This window comes from Dermacentor variabilis, chromosome 4 (assembly GCF_050947875.1).
Source record: "Dermacentor variabilis isolate Ectoservices chromosome 4, ASM5094787v1, whole genome shotgun sequence".
Taxonomy (NCBI): domain Eukaryota; kingdom Metazoa; phylum Arthropoda; class Arachnida; order Ixodida; family Ixodidae; genus Dermacentor; species Dermacentor variabilis.
In genome coordinates this window covers 55,972,059-55,991,922 of record NC_134571.1, presented here as the reverse complement: position 1 = coordinate 55,991,922, position 19,864 = coordinate 55,972,059, and the positions used below count along the sequence as shown (strand labels likewise).

The 19,864-nt window shown below is 46.7% G+C and overlaps 1 protein-coding gene across 1 annotated transcript in view; it reads left to right on the top strand.

The window, feature by feature from the left end:
• asrij (OCIA domain-containing protein asrij) overlaps positions 1 to 18,396 on the top strand; it is a 39,797-nt gene extending 21,401 nt beyond the window's left edge. The window contains exons 7-8 of the mRNA XM_075689157.1: positions 8,162 to 8,434; positions 18,243 to 18,396. Coding sequence (XP_075545272.1) covers positions 8,162 to 8,434; positions 18,243 to 18,280 — 311 coding nt within the window. The 3' untranslated portion in view covers positions 18,281 to 18,396. The remainder of the gene's footprint in view (positions 1 to 8,161; positions 8,435 to 18,242) is intronic.
• The last annotated feature ends 1,468 nt before the right edge of the window (positions 18,397 to 19,864 follow it).

The window sequence follows — 19,864 nt, the reverse complement described above, 5'->3', positions numbered from 1 at the left end:
AGTGTATGCCTTCTAAGCATTCACTTTCACTATTGTGATAGAGGTCAGACACGGCCAGCAACAGTCCTTGCAGTCTACAGAAAGAAAGACTGATGCAAATAGACCCTCATCTGAATGATTCTGTTTTAGCAGCACTGCAGTTACACATATCATAGACTTCCTGAGCAAACACATGGAGGAGGTCACTTATGCACAATAGCTACCAGGCATTGGTGAGCATGTCTCGTCTTACGCAGCTTATGAATCTGCTGTCTTGATTTACACAAAGTCTAAAGGTGTTTATTTGGCAGAGCTCGGAGCAGCGCAACGTCGACGGGCAGGGCAGTCACAGCTTCTAAGCACGAGAGCCGTTGCTGAGCAGGAGCGCTCGACCCACTAGTGTTTAGAGCCAGTAGCACTGAACCCACTAGCATCTCTCTTCGCTATAATCACCCCCCGGGAGCGAGAAAGGAGCCGTCCGGCGACCTAACAACTCGTCACGATGAGCGGGTCGTAGTAACGCTTTAAATGGTCGACATGGACAATGTCTCGTCCACGGCGGCGCATGTCTGAAGATGGCTCAACTGGTTCTATGACATAGTTCACAGAAGATGCACGTTCGAGAACATGATAAGGGCCTTCATACTTAGGGACCAGTTTTGATGAGAGGCCACGGGCAGTTAAAGGGACTGAAAGCCACACAAGCACTCCCGGATCGAAGGTGACCGTGGCAGTGGCGTCACCACGAGTGCTCCTCTGGCGCTCTTGATCATCGGAAGTAAAGGCCCGTGCGAGGTCGCAGCACTCTTCTGCATGTCTGACCGTGGCAGAAATAGGCATGCCCTCGGATGCATCTGGCCGGTACGGAAGAATGGTGTCGATGGTGTGCGAAGGGTGCCGACCATACAGCAAAATAGGGTGAAAATCCAGTGGTGCTCTGCGTAGCAGTATTATATGCGTAGATGACGAATGGCAGAATGGCGTCCCAGTTCGTGTGGTCGAAGGCAACAAACATTGAAAGCATGTCGCCAAGCGTATGGTTGAAGCGTTCTGTGAGGCCATTCGTTTGAGGGTGGTACGCCGTAGTCGTACGATGAACAACAAGGCACTCTTTGAGAATCGCTTCAACTGCTTCTGACAGGAGGACATGTCCGCGATCGCTGAGCAGTTTTTGAGGTGGACCATGCCGTAGGATGAATCGGCGAAGCAGGAATGATGCAACATCGCGCGCTGTAGCTGCTGGGCGAGCAGTAATTTCAGCGTATCGTGTAAGGTTATCTACTGCCACAATGGCCCAGCGGTTACCAGCTGACGTCAGGGGAAGTGGCCCATACAAATCGATGCCAACACGCCCGAACGGCCGGGTAGGGCAGGGTAGAGGCTGCAGACCAGCTGACGAGAGGTGAAGTGAAGATTTTCGGCGCTGGCAGTCGGGACATGAGCGAACGAACTTTTGAATGTAGTTGTACATTTCTCGCCAGTAGTAGCGTCGTCGGAGGCGCTGGTAGGTTTTGAAAAGTCCCGAGTGAGCACACTGTGGATCAGAGTGGAACAATGCGCAGATTTCAGAACGCAGGCTTCGAGGTACAACTAATAACCACTGGCGGCCGTCAGAGGTGTAATTGCGTCGGTGAAGCAGGTCGTCGCGAATGGCGAAATGGCGAGCTAGACGGCACAATGCACGAGTGGTTGGCTGCGATGACGGGTCAGCAAGGCAGTTTATGATGGAGGCAATCCAGGGGTCCATGCGCTGCTCAGAAGCGATGGTCCCAATGTCGACGGAAGAAATGTCAAGCTGGGATATTGCGCAGCAGGCATTGTCGTCTGGCAAGGGAGAATGTGAGAGGGCATCAGCATCAGCATGCTGGCGTCCGTTGCGGTATAGTACGCAGATATCGTAATCCTGTAAGCGAAGCGCCCAGCGGGCAAGATGGCCTGAGGGATCCTTCAATGACGACAGCCAGCATAGTACATGGTGGTCCGTGACGACATCAAACTGGAGACCATACAAATAGGGCCGGAACTTGGTAAGCGCCCAGATGATCGCCAGGCATTCTTTTTTCGTGACGGTGTAATTGGTCTCGGCTTTAGTAAGCATACGGCTTGCATATGCCACAACATATTCAGGAAACCCTTTCTTGCGCTGCGCTAGGACAGTGCCGAGGCCAACACCGCTGGCATCTGCGTGTACCTCAATAGGTGCCGTTGGGTCGTAGTGGCGAAAAATGGGAGGAGATGTCAGCAAACGACGGAGCTTAGTGAACGCCTCGTCGCACACGTACGACCACGAATGGAGAGGTCCGTTGCTGCCAAAGAGCTTCGTCAGGGGCGATATGATGGCGGTGAAATTGCGAATGAAGTGCCTGAAGTAGAAACACAAACCTACAAAACTGCGCAGTTCTTTGACAGATGTCGGTTTACGAAATTCAGCTACGGCACGAAGTTTGCCTGGATCGGGGAGGATTCCATCCTTCGAGACGACGTAACCTAGTATCGTGAGCTGCCGCGCTGCAAATCGGCACTTCTTTAGGTTCAGTTGGAGGCCAGCGTTCGCTAAGCACGTCAAAACATGCCGTAGGCGTTGAAGGTGCGTGGTGAAGTCAGAGGGAAAAACAAGAACGTCGTCGAGATAACATAAGCACGTGTGCCACTTCAACCCGCGGAGAACTGTGTCCATCATGCGTTGAAAGGTTGCTGGCGCATTACAAAGTCCAAACGGCATGACGTTAAATTCGTATAAGCCGTCGGGTGTGACAAAGGCTGTTTTCGGCCTATCGACATCAGCCATGGGTACTTGCCAATAGCCGGAGTGTAAATCTAAAGATGAAAAGAATTCCGCTCCTTGTAGGCTATCGATGGCGTCATCGATTCGCGGCAGTGGGTATACATCATTGCGAGTGATCTTGTTCAGGCGCCGATAGTCTACACAGAACCATACCGAGCCGTCTTTTTTTGTAACAAGAACGACAGGAGATGCCCATGGACTGTTCGAGGGTCGGATCACTTCGCGACGAAGCATACCGTCCACTTGCTCATTAATCACACGACGTTCTGTGGCAGAGACACGATATGGTCGTTGCCGCAATGGCGATTGGGAGCCAGTGTCAACATGGTGCGTAACAGCAGACACCCGGCCCAGGGAAGGTTGCCCGACATCAAAAGAAGCTGCGAACGCTGAGGTGGGGTGAGGCCATCGGCAATAGATGAATCGAACACACCTGTGGGCAAAGGTTCGGACATAGAGAGAGAACCGAGCGTGTTGTAACTGCCGCAGGATGTGTCTTCGGGAACATCCGTAATTTGTACGGCGTCGATCACTTCCACGTGGCCAAGACATTCGCCTTGAAGCAGCATCACAGGGTATGAGAAGGGGTTACTGACAAAAATAGCTGTGGAGCCCTGTTTGACGTTCACAGTCGCAAAAGGCAGCATCAGACCTTTTCAAGTATAAAAGCGGTCCAACAGAGAAAGTAGTGCGATGGCGTCAGAGAGGCTGCTGCAATGCATTGATACAATCACTGACGAGTTGGGAGGAACGTTGGTGTCGTGCCTGACGAGTAGTTTGTTCGCAAAAAAAGCATTATCGGCAAGCGTCATATCTGAGATCGGCGACAGTTCTAGTTCGGCCCGTGTGCAATGAATCACGGCATCGTGGCGGGCGAGAAAGTCCCACCCCAGGATAACTTCGTGGGAGCACGAGGAAACCACAATAAATTCGACGGCGTATACAACGTCCTCGATGAGAACACGACCGGTGCACGCCGCAATCGGGTGAATACGCTGTGCGCCTGCTGTGCGGAAGGCGAATCCAGCAATGGGCGTCATAACCTTTCGAAGGAAGCGACAAAGCTTTGCGTCCATAACTGATACAGCGGCTCCGGTATCCACGAGGGCATATGTTGGCACACCATCAACTAACACGTCTATCACATTGGTCAGGCTACGTTGAGGACTTCCGCGTTTCGAAGGCGTCGCAGCCCTTGCCTCATGGACTGTGACGATTAGTTTTCCTCATCCCGAGCTTCGGGACGAGGCCGCATCGGTGATGGGGACTGTCGGCGTGGAGAAGTTGAGCGGCGGATGTTGGCGGACCGGCGGAATGGTGGTGACGCAGCCCGAGGTTCGTCATCGTAATAAGGGCGCGGAGAATCCGCCATAGAACTTGGCACATATGGTGTAGTGCTAGCCGACTGCATGCGAGTACAGTGGCGTGCGACGTGGCCTGCATAGCCGCACGCAAAACATGTCGGTCGATTGTCCGCTGTACGCCACCGGGTCGTTGCGGCAGGTCTCATCCATGTGGAAGGACGCGTTGGACGTGGCGGCTGGTAAAGTGATTGCATAGCGGGCTGTTGTCGGGGCATAGCGAGGACTTCGGCGTACGTGAGAGGTCCCCATTGAGGGAGTTGTTGAGGCTGGGTGATGACTTCCGCCTAGCTGAGTAGCACAGCCGTCAAGACCTGTTGGGGCCTGGCCATGACTTCAGCGTAGCTGTGAGGCGCAGCCGCAGGAACACGCTGGTGGTGCTCAGGCAAAACCTCGTGCAGTTCTTGCGCTATGACGCGGCGAAGCGGAGGCGCAAAACTTGGCATAGGCGCATGTACCGACTGCGGCTGTGCAAAATCCATCAACGAGAGTTGCCGGGCAACTCCCTCGCGGATGAAAGGCTTCATTTCTGCAAGCAACGCTGCCTGGTTGGACATGGCAGCCAAACCAGCGAGGTGTTCATCACGCGGTAGAGATCGGCGGGTCAGTGACCGCTGCCTGCGGAGTTCTTCATAGCTCTGGCACAGTGTGACAATTTCAGCCACAGAGCGTGGACTTTTGGCCAGCAACATGTTAAAGGCGCCATCTTCTATGCCCTTCAGAATGTTTCAGATTCGATCAGACTTCGCCATGGTCAAATCGACTTTCCTGCATAGGTCCAGGACATCTTCGATATAACTGGTGAATGTTTCGCCTGGCTGTTGAGCTCATTCTCGCAAACGTTGCTCGGCACGTAGCTTGCGAACAGCAGGGCGACCAAATACATCGGCGAGGGAAGTCTTAAATTCCGACCATGTCTGGAACTCTGCTTGATGGTTGTTATACCACACTGGCCACTCCAGCGAGGTAGAACAGAACATGGCTCAGTTTGGCCGCTTCATCCCACTTGTTATGGTCGCCTACCCAGTCGTGCGCCACGAGCCATTTGTCCACGCCAGTGTCGTCCGCTCCAGTATAGATAGGATGGTCGCGATGACGAGGCACCCCAGGACATGTAGTGGGTGCAGGAGGAGGCATTTGCTGGGAGGCGTCTTGGGGCATAGTAGATGGTAGGGTACGGGACCGGAGTTCCAGGATGATCGTCTGAGGGTACCCCGCACACTCCAACAATTCTAAAGGTGTTTATTTGGCAGAGCTCGGAGCAGCGCAACATCGACGGGCAGGGCAGTCACAGCTTCCAAGCATGAGAGCCGTTGCTGAGCAGGAGCGCTCGACCCACTAGCGTTTAGAGCCAGTAGCGCTGAACCCACTAGCGTCTCTCTTCGCTACAAAAGCATTTTATTATTTTAACATTCTCACAATGTTTGGATTCCTTCAAAACGATGTGCGGCACTGTTATGTTGCACTTAGTTTTTCAACGAGCACAACACACTACTACATTCATTTGGGACGTGCTGTTGCTTTATTTAATTACTGTCATTGTCATCTTGAACCTGATGGGATCGTACATGCATTACAGTGTACATGCATGAAACACCATGAATGTAAACAAGCTTTTTGTTGCCGAGTACAATCCACAAAATTTGTCATTTCACTTTTTAAGAAATTGGAAATATTAGATATTCGATTCGAATGTAAAAGTCATTTTTATTGCATACTTGTAACGGTTGTTCTTCACGTATGTTTGCGTGCAGTCAAGTGGTAATGAATGTCAGAGACTTGCAGGCAGACGTAAACCAACATTTATCAAAAGGTGGTAGAAGGAAAACAAAACAAGCAAGAAACACAGAGTACCAAACGAAAGTCCCTAAATCAAACGTGGGTCCACATTAAGTTCTACGCGCAGCGTTCCAGAAAGGAGTAAAAATGTCTCACAGGTTCAGTTCCAATGGTGACGACGATCGGCGGTAGAACAGTCATGACAATTCTAGTTGGAGGCGAGCCAAGGCACGATGACGGCACTGGTCATCAGATGAGGCAGGCGGTGGGTCCTGGCTGCGTTACTGTGGCCAGCGCACTCGGAACAGGTGTCAGGCAGGTGGCTTCCACTGCCACACTTCTACGTGCCACCTCGAGCAAGAAGCGGCCTCAAAGCAAAGGCCTCGGTGAGGCCTCAATTAGGCCTCGTCCCGGGCATAGCCTTATGCTGCTCCAACAGGCAATGATGAGCAGGCAACAGCCAGGCCTGCTCGAAATGGCGTCACACCAGGCGGCACTCCATGCCTGCACCAACAGGCAGGCGCGTCCTTAGGGCCGCCTCAGGTGCCGCAGCAGGAGCTCCCGAAACAGCGCACTGGTCCTGTGTCTTCCAAATCACAAGCCCGCCTTGCCTGCTCGTTTGGCACCCGCCTCTTCTTGTTCCTTTTTCTCTTGCCGAAATTCCTTGATGCCGCCAAGCACACAAGCTGTCCCTGGCTCACCTTCTTCTGCTTCTTTCTTTATTCTTTTCGACACAAAATTCAGAAACCCTCAAAAGTTCTCACAAACTCCACGTTCACATAAATCAAATTAAGTCCTTGCACTACACTCGTATACTTAATTTGACTCTAAAATCTTGCTACTCAAACACCTCACCAAATTTCTATTGTTTTGCCCGCTTTCAGTATGGATGAAAATAAAAGGAAAGGAGGAATGCAGGGACAGATCCATCAAGGTTCCATACCGCGTGCCGCACTCTAACAACGACACTGCCCAAAATGGCCGTTCTCGAGTGTATGGCTGTTGTAGCTGTACAATATTAAACATCTTTGATGTTGTTTGTAAAAACATTGATTTCTGTCTCCCATGTTTCAGAGAGCACATTTCTTGCACGTCCTGTCAACTCTTGCACATGTGCTAGCCGACAAGTTCATAGCATTGTGCAGCATGTCACCAAAGGGCAAGATAAACTGTACTGTGCCACACTGGTTAAGTGTTCTGAACAGAAACAAAACCGTAACTAAATCAGTGTGCGCTAAACCCAAACCGAACCATTATTATATTTTTTTCAGTTCGGCACCCTGGTTGTAAGTAGCAGTGTCATAGCAAAAATGATCCCAAAGAGGCACCAGCAAGTGACTCCAAGGTAGTGGGACCCAAAATTGGGTAATGTAAACGTAAATGTTCATATTGTAAAGGACGGGACTTTATTGCAATTATTTAGAAGCGAACACTAGCCTTATCACATGTGCAGGGTTGTTCAATGCCTCATGGCAAAAAAAAAAAAAACACAGAAAATTAATGAGCGGTATGTTCATGCTGCTGTTATTAAAACTTGTTTCCCCACCTGGCTTTACACTATTGGCGGTAGCCCAGTAGCTATAGCGCTGCGCTGCTGAGCTCAATGTTGAGGGTTCAATCTAGGCCATGGTGGCCGCATTTAGTGGAAACAAAACGCAAGAAATGCTTGTGTGCTTAGATTTAGGTGCGTTTCAAAGAACCCGAGCTGGTCAAAATTATCCTGAAGTCCCCCACTACAGCATGCCTTATAATCACATCATTCTTTTGGCACCTAAGACCCCACAACATATTTTTTTAATCTGGCTTTAACCCCTTAACTGCCATAATAAATTTTGAAAAAGATTAATGAACAGTGCAGATATTTTTTTTTTTTGACATGCAGTTTCTGGTTTTTTTTGCTTAAAGTATGGTACCAGCAATACCTGTTGTGCTTTTATTGCTCTTGTTGAAGTAATTTGCTGAACAAGTTGTGTATTAGTATTTATTTATCAGTCAAAATTACAAGGTTGTGCAAGCCTTGTCATGGCGAGTTGGCTCATCATCAGCAGTTAAAGGGTTAAACTATACATAAGATTAACATAGCAACAAAGTAAACATCGCAGCAAGCCATAGCAACAAGCCAGAGCAGTTAAGCAGGGTAACATTTACTGATCTTTATGGGGACACTGAGCTTCAGCTGCAGTGACATTTCATAATTTTTTGTTATGGCTGTCAGGTTAAAGAGGCTCTGTGTCTTTTCTTTTTGCTCCTCCATCAGACCCAGTTGTCGCCGAGGTGCCAGAGAACCTCCCGCCAGCTAAGTACTCAACGTCGTACGAAGAGCTGCGTCGACAAAACCGCGAGGAGTACGAGAGGCGCCTGTCAGCGCCACCACCATCATCGCAGCTACCGCCACTTGCCTTGTCGCAGCCACCTCCTCCTTCGCAGCCATCTGTGCAGCCTCCATCACAAACGTTTGAAGAAAGGCCACATAGGGGCTATCCTTCCAGAATCCCCAGCACCGGATCAGCACCATCGGGTGGCAGCACAGGTGCGATTTGCCTCATAATGCCTGTGTTGCATGAGCCTAGCCAAAAGCCACTTTATGTAAATAAGCTTAATGCATGTGGTGCCTCTGCTAGTAGTATGCAGCGATGGAGCAAAAGTAGATCTTTAGTTGCCACTGAGCCACTCTGACTAGCAGTGCTGCATTGCAGCCTTCATATGTCTACACAACTGTTATTGCAAGGCTTATCTAACTAAAGTGACATCCAAGAAAATTAAAACAAGATGAAGGTTCACAGGAAGATGGAATTTCGAAGTGATTGAGCAAGAATGCCTCCAGAGTCAACATTTCAACACAGGGACTTGTCTTCATCAAGGCACTGATGAAAACAAGGCCTCTTGTTGAAACGTTAGCTTCGGAGACATCCTTTGTTCATATTGTTCATTTGTTCATTGTTCATAGTTGTAGCTCATATCTGCAAGCTGGAGAAAGTCGTGTAAAAGGGGAATAAAAACCAAGTGGAATACTTTTACATTATCACGACCCAGGTTTCTCAAAAAGAAAGCCTTGTAGTGGAAGAAAAACTGACATTTATTCCAGGATAAAGCCTGGTGCCATGACCTTTCCGGGTCACTCGCTGTACCAACTGAGCTAACGAAGAGGCTATCCAATAAAGCGAGCTCAAATTTAATAACAGCGTAAAGTGCAGGGACCATTCAATAAACAGGGGACTTAATGTTGAGGTACTAAGATATGAAAATTTTTCATTATTAATGGTGAGAAGGCTGCACATTGTTTGTAAACTAGGTATTCGAAAAATGTTCTGTTTCCAATTCACTTCTCGCACTATCTGATGTGTGTTGAATTCAGACAAAAACTATTCGCACACCCATAGTTGCATGCGACATGAACAATGTGATGCTAGCAGTTTAGGTTGTGTTGCACAAATTCAGTTCAGTGCTTTCCACCAACACGTAAGCTTGGACTTACTCTGTTCAAGCGCAGATGAACAGGCACACTTGCTATAGCTGTCAGCTGGTTGCCCGCAGGCCCAATCACTGCTTCTAAAACCATCAGTCTAGCCAATGTGCACGATCTCGGGCCCTATTACTAATGAGCCTCTCAGTAAGCGACAAACTTCTTGTGATGGTTTGCTGCCCGCCACCACGCAGGTCAATAGTGATTTTCCATCTTGGCTACACGTATTTGGCTGTAGAGGCCTCATCAGCTCTGTTTTGCTGGATGTTGACATACGTAGTTACACTGACAAGCTATTTGCATTGGCCATACGAGTCTCTGAAAGCGAAGAAGCCACTCCAACAAAAACGAGAGTACAGACAGCCAATTTTCCTGACATCGAGTGCATGGATCACATCTGAAAATTCAAAATAGGCACATACGGCGTCCGGAATTTCAGTCACCATTATGCATTGGTCCAGTAGAGAAGGTGGCGGGGTTATGTGGGCATTCAAGAAAAGATTTCAGGGCAGTACACGTGAACCTCGTTATAACGCAATGGCATATAACGAAATAATGAATATAACAACTGTTACATCTCAGTACCACAAAGGCGTTAATTGGACGTTTGCCACAAGTCAAACCACCACCAATCCATCAGCACCTATCCAGACGTCAACGCAGCACGGACACCGACTCTTGAAGGGTCCCACAAAAGACCATCACCCCACCAAGAAAAGGGGGAAACAATGACGGCCACTTGGGAGTCGCAATTAATTAGCCATTTACCACGAGCCAAACCACCACCAATCCATCAGCGCCTATCCAGAGGTCAACGCAGCATGGATACTGACTCTTGACGGGTCCCACAAAAGGCCATCACCCCACCAGTACCTGGCAGCCTGAGCGAAGGATAAAAAGGAGGAGAACAACGTTGATAATCTGGGAGTTGCAGGTTGCTTTCTTACCACACATTCCAAACCAGTCTCTTCAGAGGCGGAGTTACTGCGGGTTGTTGCGAGCGTGGGTGTGGTATCGCTACAGAGTCGAGGAGTGTGATTTGCTGCTGGACAGTCTTCAGATTCCCTAGTCAACTCGCTTAGAGAAGACAACGATATTAAAAGTGGAGACTTTTCGAACAGAGGAGACAGGGTCCTGACGTGAACTCGGACGTTTAACTTGATCCTGCACGGAGTAGGCGTCCATACTGGAGCTGTGTAACTAAGCCGATAAACCCTTTTCCTTCATTATCTAAAACCACACATAACAATCGATGGGCTTGGTGGGTTCCTTGCCCTAGCGTCACCCTAAGCCGGAACACGAAGTAAATGCAAATCTCCTTGAGATGCCCATAGACAACCATGTATTTTAAACCTAGGTTTAATGAAGTAAAATTGTTCTGCCAGTCAGTATAACGAGCCAAATCCGTCTCCGAAACCGAAAATAGTGACCGTTGCGTAATGATGGGCTGCACTTGTTCTGCGTGGCAGTTCGAAATTTCCACGTGAAATACGCCGTCGAGCAACAACTATACTCTCTCACCGCCACACACATGGTGGCCGCGCACGAGTAGCGCTTCTTTCATATGTTATTGCACCTCCCTCCCTCTCGCTGCAGCACCTAGCTAGCGAAGCAAGGTGCACCCTTCGAGATTGCAATCTCAGAGGCCCTGCCTAGCCGCGCCGCGCCTCATATCGATGATGACACTTGTAAGTGGTGTGCTAAAAACCAGTGCCTCTCTCTCTCTTGCTGTGGTGCGCTGCACTGTGCTGACACAGCACGCCAGCTATGAGCCGGCTACGAACCAGCCAAGCCAAGCTGGCAGGCTCACATAGCAGAACCGTGGGGCCATGAGAAAATGGCGGATCAAAAAGTTTCGCTTTCAAGGACCGAACACATCCGCGGTATGTCTGCGTTTCTGGCGCTGTGCCAAGACCTGTCAGCCATATACTCGGTCTTGTTCCATGACAGCCAAATGCAAGGTGGAAGCGAAAGACCATCACAAACATGAGACAGCTATAAAAGAGTGTTTGTCGCCTTATGTACGTTAAATGCAAGCTCCTTTGCGGGACCTTACGGCGTGCATCCCTTCAAGACTATTAGTTTGTGTGGGAACACAAACGTAAGAAGGACATTAGAAGATAGAGTGCCGTCTGGTGCCTTGTGTCAAATGTATCCAAGCCAAGGCAACTCATTAGTAACCATTCTGTTGTTGCCATGCGGACATGCCTTGTTTAGGCATACGAACACCGGAATCGCCGAATGATCTGAGAAAGTGGATGTGCTATGAGCTCATAGCTTACCTTTTGGGTGATTTTAGAGGAAGTGAAAGCTCATTTCAATAGTTACTGGCGATCAACGAAAGCAAGAGCGCGACAATGACGAGAAGTCACACTGAGGCGGGAGCTACGGGGGCTGCCATATTGGACAGCACCATTTGTTAGCTTGCATAAAATGACGAACATTAAACTCGTCAAATAATGTACTTTATCATAGTGCACAAAAACCACAGAAGCCCAATAACATTCAGGGCATGTGCAGTGATTACTATTTCTTTACGTACGTAATCCGCTTACGTTTGGCTGCAAACGCTATTGTAAACCTGTCTGTTGGAACATAAGCACGCTGTCGTAACTGCTGTCGCATCAGGTGCTAAAAAGTCGCATGTTGCACACACTGTATATTCTTTTGCTGTTTTCAGTTTTCATCGCATACATGGCGGTGTAGTGCTTGGGCGGGCCGTGGAGCTGTAGTTTTCTTTGCTTGTCTACAGTTGTGCATGCCATTGGGCATATACTGCAGTAAATGACAGTTTTCATTATAATGAATTAATGGATATAGCGAAGTCATTTCGGTTTCCCCTTCAACTTCTTTGTAATGGGGTTTGTGTATGTCTGGTTCAATTATTTGTTTACGCTAGTTGTGGGCCTTGAAGGGACACTAAAGGCAAATGCTAAGTTGACGTGGACTGTTTAAATACCTTTCCAGAAACCTCGCAACGCTTGTTTCGTGCCAAGAAAAGACTTAGTTTGCAAGAAAATTGTATCTGAAGTGTTATAATACCTTTTTCGAAATTCAAATCTCCTGCCACTTAACCAGGGTAGTGGTGACGTTGCATACGCCATCAACCCCCTTTTCTGCCGTCGGTGAGTAAAACGGCACCCGACAGACAGTGGCACCGAGCCAAGACACAGCGGTGTATTCGCTGCTGCAGCTGCTTTTTGGTCAAGTGGTGTGGACCGTTCGAGTATCCCGTGACATCACATAGAAGTTGAATTCTCTGCTACTTGCAGTTTATGCAAATTTCACGAGCCAGCAAAACCAGCGCAGCACTACGCAATCAGGAAAGTACTGAAATGCGAAAGCGTGGGTGGCGCAGAGTCAAGTGAAAATGAAACCTTTCAACCGCCCATGCCATTGTCAGTGGTAATTTCAGTGAGTTCTTTTTTCTAAACATGAAATGGAACTGGAAAAGTAGCACTTTATTTCATCTTATACTACAATACGAGGATGTTTTTTGCAACACGTAGTTGAGTACTAGTGACAGAATTTAACTGACCAGTGCTTTCGTCATCGGGCAAGTGCTTGAATGTCGCGGGGAAGTCTAATCATGTCCTGCATTTACCTCAATTTCTCGATTATTAAGGCTCTGTTTGCGATAATATTGACGCCTTAGAGATTCTCGAGCAATAATCAATCACTTTTGCTTGACTTATTTGTCTTTATTGTCCCTTCAAAGGCCAATAATAAGTGCAGGATGGTAAAAGTAACAAGCTGGTGGCATTTGCCACCATTCTATTTCAAAGAGGATGTTCATAATATCCATCCATTAAAGCGATTGGTGACTGTAAACATGGAAAAAGGAAAAAGACTAGGACGGAGCATGACATCAGGCAGCTCCTCTAATGCTGCCCCACACTTCTTTTGGGGTCCTATTTACGCGTTGGCTTTTGGGAAATAGGCCCTCCAAGGTTTAGGGACCTTTCATGGCAATTGTTTGATTTGTGGTAGCTTTTAGTGACGCCCTCGTCACAATCAGCCTTTGCTAAGGTCTCTCCCCATACTGTCCACGCTTGGCAGCTAGAAATTACCATTTGCTTATAACATGGTTGTCCCAACATGCAGTCATGTCAGATTAAGGTTTAATGTCTTCTACCAGTGCTCTCGGCGCCAACTCTTCTGAAAAGACAACAGGTGTGACCCCACTGTGCAGCTGCTGCATTCGCATATTGCAACAAAGACAATAATTGTGCGCGTTCCAATAAACAACCGAAGTTGCACAAGTATATCGAGAGAAAGTAAGCGCAGAGTGGTTGGCAAGAACCTGCACAAGTGCACCTCATTTAAAACCTACCGGGAACCAAATACAACGAGTCGAGTCCACCGAGCAGGGTCGCAAGTTGGGCCAACTTTTCGACAGGTAAAAGGCAGAGGGGCTGGCTTCATAGAGAGCAGGCTTATGAAGGCTGGCTGCATTACGTAATGCTACCTCCTAGTTTCTTTACTTCTTCCACGCCAATTTTCCATGAGATTTTCCTTTATTTTCCAGTTACTTCCTTCAAGAAAATGCTGTTTTATGCATTGAAGCACCAAAGTAACTGGAACACCAATGCATTTCGTCAGATACCTTGAAAATTAGTATCTGGAAACTGATGCAGTCCAGAGAATACATTCCAAGTGGATACACCTTGTGAATTCACCGGCTATAATTCGTAGATTTAAATATGTGCTGTAAAATAATTAAATAAAATGTTAGGGTAATTATGTCAATGATTTAATTAGGCATTTTGATTTCACATAGAAGTAGTAATGGCCACTTCATCAAATAATTTAGATCAAGGGTTAGAAATGTGCTATCTGCCACAGGCAATTTTGGATTTTATACTTAAAAATAACACCTGGCATATATACAAACGTTATACGAAGGTATCCATTAAGTTGCTTATAAACCTTGTATGCTGACCTTGTCTTGGTTTGCCAAAATGCACATTGACAGTGGCGACTATTGCAATCACCCAGGACCAACCCATCCAAACACACATAGCAGTGGAAGTGTTGAGAGTGCACATTAGGCACTTTGCCTGTGCCCGTTCCCATCATCTGGCAACACTACCATCCGAAAGGCTGTAGGCATCATTTTGTACTGCGATTTCGGATTCCGCCTTCCATCAGGCTTCACTCCCACAACTAAGCCATCGATTCCCCCATGGTGTTTGGCTCGACCTGCAGTGCACCAGGAATCAGGAAAAAATCTGAGCTGTCATCACCTGCTCTTAAACAACTAACTCTGCTCCTTTTGCACGAGAGGTACGCCGACCACGTACATATTTATACTGATGTATCGGAAACTCTCCAATGTTCCTCTGGAGCCATGGTTTTCCCAGTGAAAGCCACCACCATCAGTTTCAAGATGCATCACCTAATGACACCGACGGGTTCGGAACTTGCAGCTCTTCGCGCTGCACTTCCATCTTGCCAGCCAACAACCTCGAAGATGTTCAATATTCAGTGACTCGAAGACTGATAGCAGTCTTTGCTATCAGCCCTGCGGCAGGGATCACACAAACAACTGGTATTCGAAATTAGCGGACTAATCCATAGCTTGACTGAGGACACCATGTGACATTTCAGTGGCTTCCAAGTCACTGTGGCATCATAGGGAACAAACTACCAATAACGCTGCTCGGTCGGCTCTTCAAGGTGATGAAGAGGAGCCGATACCGTTATCAAGGACAGATGCTGCGGATGCTCACCCGTGATATCACATTCTCCTTGTGGAACGCAGGAAGCTTACAGAACAACCGGCTGCATAACCTAGACTCCTCTCTATGCCTTTGCATTCCAGTTGGACTCTGCTGTTGCAAAGCTACCCTACTTTGTCAAATATGGCTAGGGGTGTCCTTCACTAAGTTTTTTGCATCCCGAATCGGATGGGCTGACGACGCCTCGTGTGATGACTGTGGTAGCGAGGAGACTCTTCAATACCTTCTCTGTAACTGTCCTCGCAACAATTTACAGAGACGATTGCTCGCAATCGCGATAGCGCGCTTTGACCAAAGACCTCAGACAGAGGAACTTATTTTAGAATCACAAGCCATCACAGTGGAGGGCAACGAGAGCACTGTTGCAGTTTTTAAGGGCAACAGACTTAAACAAGCAACTGTAGCCTGAACAGATGTTTATAGTGCTTCAAGTGCTACTGTGCTGTGCGGTGATAGTATGTGGTGACAATGACCGACTGTGATTGTATGTCTGTGCTCATTTCTTTCTTTATCTCTACTTTGCTATCACTTTACCTTCCCCTCCCCTCTCTCCCCAGCATAGGGTAGCAAACTGGATCTTCCCATCCGGTTAACCTCCCTGCCTTTCCCCTTCTTCTGTCTCTCTCTCTTTGTATGCTGACCACATCTGTCCAGCTTTGTTCTGCATAGCAAAAAGATAACTTCCCTCATAAAACCTGCACATGTACAAACCTACACAAGCACACTGATGTGTTAATGGAATGGTGAACTATATTTAACCTTTTCTTTGATTTAGCCACTCATTATGCGCCATTGGGTTCTTCACAAGTATTCCAGAATGGGCATGCCCCACTATGTACGATTCCTGCATAAAACATTAATATATAACATCTGTTAACAAATATCACTAAAGCACAATGATCTGTTAATAGAATGGTTGATTATATTTCATGACTTCATGAATTCTTTCATGATTTAGCCATTCAGTGTGTGCCACTGGAGGTGTGCCTGTTTTTGACTAATCCTATCCTCCAGAATGACTATTTCCCACTGTGACACAATGTGTACAGAATCTCTAAATGTTGCTTGAGAAGTGTCATATTTTCTGTGCACGCACCTGTCATCACCAAATTGTATGCATTGCCATTAGCTGTGAAGCATTTAATTAACCACTTAAGAGGAAGCTTTTGCTCGGGTGCTCCTATCTAAACACATGTAAAAGGAGAATTCGTTTTTCTCGTCAACCAATGCACCAAATTTAACGAGGTTTGTTGCATTGAACAGAAAAACTTAAAATCTAGTGACTGTTTGTTTCAAATTTTCGATTTAGGTCGTCAATGTTTTGTTAAAAATTGACAAAAATCGCAAATTTTTATAAAACGAAACTATCAAGTTTACAACTCTGTAACTCGGCAATGAAAAACATTATCAAAATGATGTGAATTGAATCTAATAGTGCATCTAAAGCGGAGAAAATTGACATGTTACACATGAATCTCAGAAAATTTTGCAATATTGAAATACAGTGTTACAGAGCCCTTGTACACAATGCAACAAATTCACAAAAGACATAAATTGACATGCAGAATTTGTCCGCTTTGAATGATCTAATAGATGCCATTTACAGAACCGCAATATCTGTTCTTGATGCAGAGCTGTTCATTTGTAAACGTCATGCTTCTATTTTTTCCCAACTTTTGAATTTTTGAAAATTCAGGCCCTAAATCGAAAATCTGCGACCTACAGTCACTAGAATTTAACTTTACCTTTCAAATGGAACAAATTTCATTAAAATCGGGCCAGGAGTTATCTCAGAAAAGCGTTTCTGTGTTTTACATGTATTTGAATAGGCCGCATTGGAGTTGGGCCCGAGCTAAAGATTCCTTTTAAGCTTCGCTTCTCATAGATCCAAACATGTGCATCGGATCAGCATGGGTATTACAGTGAAACTGTTAGCCTGTAGCTGGTCAGGATTTTTCATGGCTTGCTCACACAAAAACAAATGGTAGCTGGAAGACATTGTGTTTGAGTCTCTGCATAACAGAATTATGTTTTCTCGTATATTTGAATTACAGTCCAATGCTATCATAACTGCAGGTCATGTGCAAGTCATACTTTACAAATTTTCTGATGCATTTTAATTTGTTAAGCTCAGTTAGTTCACTAATGCACTTGCCCTAAGCGGAGGGCCTATAAAAATGAGGATTTATGCTGTGCAAACGATATTGCCACCTAGCAGCCACTCAAACAGACCTCGAATGGCAGCTGGAAAAGGGCTTTCTCATTCAGTTTCTGCTTAACAGATTTATGTTTTCTTGTACACTCGAATAACAATCCGAAGCTATCTTGTCTGCAGCTGCGTATAAGTCGTACATTACACACTTTCTGACAGAAAGTACTATTAAGCATTCATTTGTTTCAATAATGTACTTGCACTTGGCAGAGGGCCTAGAAGAATGAGGATGTATGCTGCACTGCAGCACACGTGCGTGCATGGCGTACATTGCTTGTGGTGGTGTTTGTGTAACGTCGTCTAACGTCGGCAACAGCTTTGCTGTACGTCCACTTTCACAGAGCGGAATGGAGGCGGATGTTTTTTTTTTTTCTTTTTTTTAACACTTTGTCCATTCCAAATGCTTAAACTGTAAGAAACAAATACTGAATAGTATATGTAATACTATTTCGTTGGAATATTTGCACAAGCCTAATCTGACCTTTTGTGACTGCAGCATACAATAAAACTACCCTTGACCATGTAGCGTTGGACAGCAGCAGCTATAATATTCTACTGCTAAGCATGAGGTTGTGGTGATACTCGTGGGTTTCCCACATTCCAATGAAGGTGGTATGCCGAAACGCTCTTGCATTTAGATTTAAGTGGTTGTTAAGGACCCTAGGTAGTTTTAATCGATCCAGAACCATCAAACTACACCATTTCTTATGGCCCATATGCTGCTTTAGGACCTAAAACCCCATGATTTTTAATTGCACAGCATAGCAGATTCTAGCTGTTGCACTTGACCATAGGACATGCTTCTGACGCTTCTGCCCTTGAAATGTACCACAAGTTTTCAGAGATAATGCCACCTTCCGTTGCTGCTCTAGCTTTTATCATCTACAGCAGCCTCTTATTTTCCTTTTTTCTTCCTTGACAGGCAAGAAGAACAAGTATGGAGACGCTTGGGAAGAATAGGGACTTTACTACCTCCTAGAAAACACTTGTCTTCATGGTGAAAGGAAGAACACATATAGTCTCCCAACAGACAGCATGGTTTAGCACGAATATGAGTAAATATGGAATGTTCTCAATGTGTGCCTTCTACGTGTTCTTATTGCGTAACCATAGACTACACCTGCTCATTACCTTCGGTAGCTTTTACGAAGGTACACGGCAGGAGCATGAGATTTTTTTTTCTTCTTTCTTTCTTTTTATTACAGCTCGCATCCCTGCAGTTGTGCTGCAAAACAGTGCCACATAAGTTAATCAAAATGGTACTGCAAAAATAGACTTTTCTTTTGCACTCATGACGTTTATGCAGGTGTCACACATATGTCTTTGCCAGGCGAGGTCAATGAAGGCGCAAGCAAATGCCATAAAATAAAGTTGGAATATACTTTGGTGATTCAATCACTTGTTTCGTTTTAAAAGCCAGGTCGAGCATGTGCACTGACTTTGTGTCGGGTTCATTCTCACCGTGCATGCTTGGTTTGCGCTTGACTGCAGGTGTAGCACACCATTTTTTCATATGACACGTGTGGTGTGACGCAGCGGCAGAAAATGCGGCTACGAAACAATGTCTTGAATGCGACCTGCAATCTTCATTGAAAATGCTTTACATAACAATGTGCACCAATGCTGTAACTTTCTGTCAGCCAGCCTTGTCAGCTGGATGGCCTATGACGACATAATTGCTTGCTTTTGATGACATAACACTTGACATGCTGCAGCAATAATGATCATGTTTTGGAGGAGGTGGTAAGGACTGCTACTGTCGTAATTTTTTACCCGTCCTGTTTTATGGCTCGCTTAAATTTAAATGCTAGGGCTGCTAACAATCATTGTCTCATGCTGGCATGATGAAGAGTGAAAATAGAGAGGAGCGAACACTTCGTGCTGTCTCTCCCTTCAATACCTCTGGGAAACTTGAGATTATACAGCCTTCTAGGCATGAAGGAAGACAGCGCACATGAAGCGATCAGTCTTTGTGCCCGCTGCAGATTACTTCCAAGATAGGTGTGCGGGCCACGTATGCGCTCTTCCACGTGCAGCCACCGCTGGTGAAGGAGACTCATGCTCACCTGCACCACCCCACTTCTAGCACACATTTCATCATGTTACCACATATTGAACTCCACTTGTGCTCACTTGTTCACATGACCTTCTACATTGGGCTCGCAGGCAGATGGTGCACATCAAGCCACCTTCCTTCTTGGCTCGCCCTCACACGCTTTGCCTCACACCCACTGCATACGATGCGCGATCGTATTGCACTTGGATGTCATCCGCAATGTCACGGCAATGCCGATAGTGAAAATTTACCTGGAGTGTCCATATGACTGCTGTCACAATAAAACTAGCAGTTTCGCCAGATGAGCGAAGCACAGAAAGCAATAACAAGGTTTAGCCTTATACTCGAGCTCCTCAGACGGTGTACTAACAAAGTAGGGGGCGATACGTTGGCACGACGCAGCACACGAGACACCTGCAGCTGTGCAGCAGGAACAGGGCCCTGGCTGCTACCAGGTCTTGCATGCGTGTCACAATGTGGTCCTAACT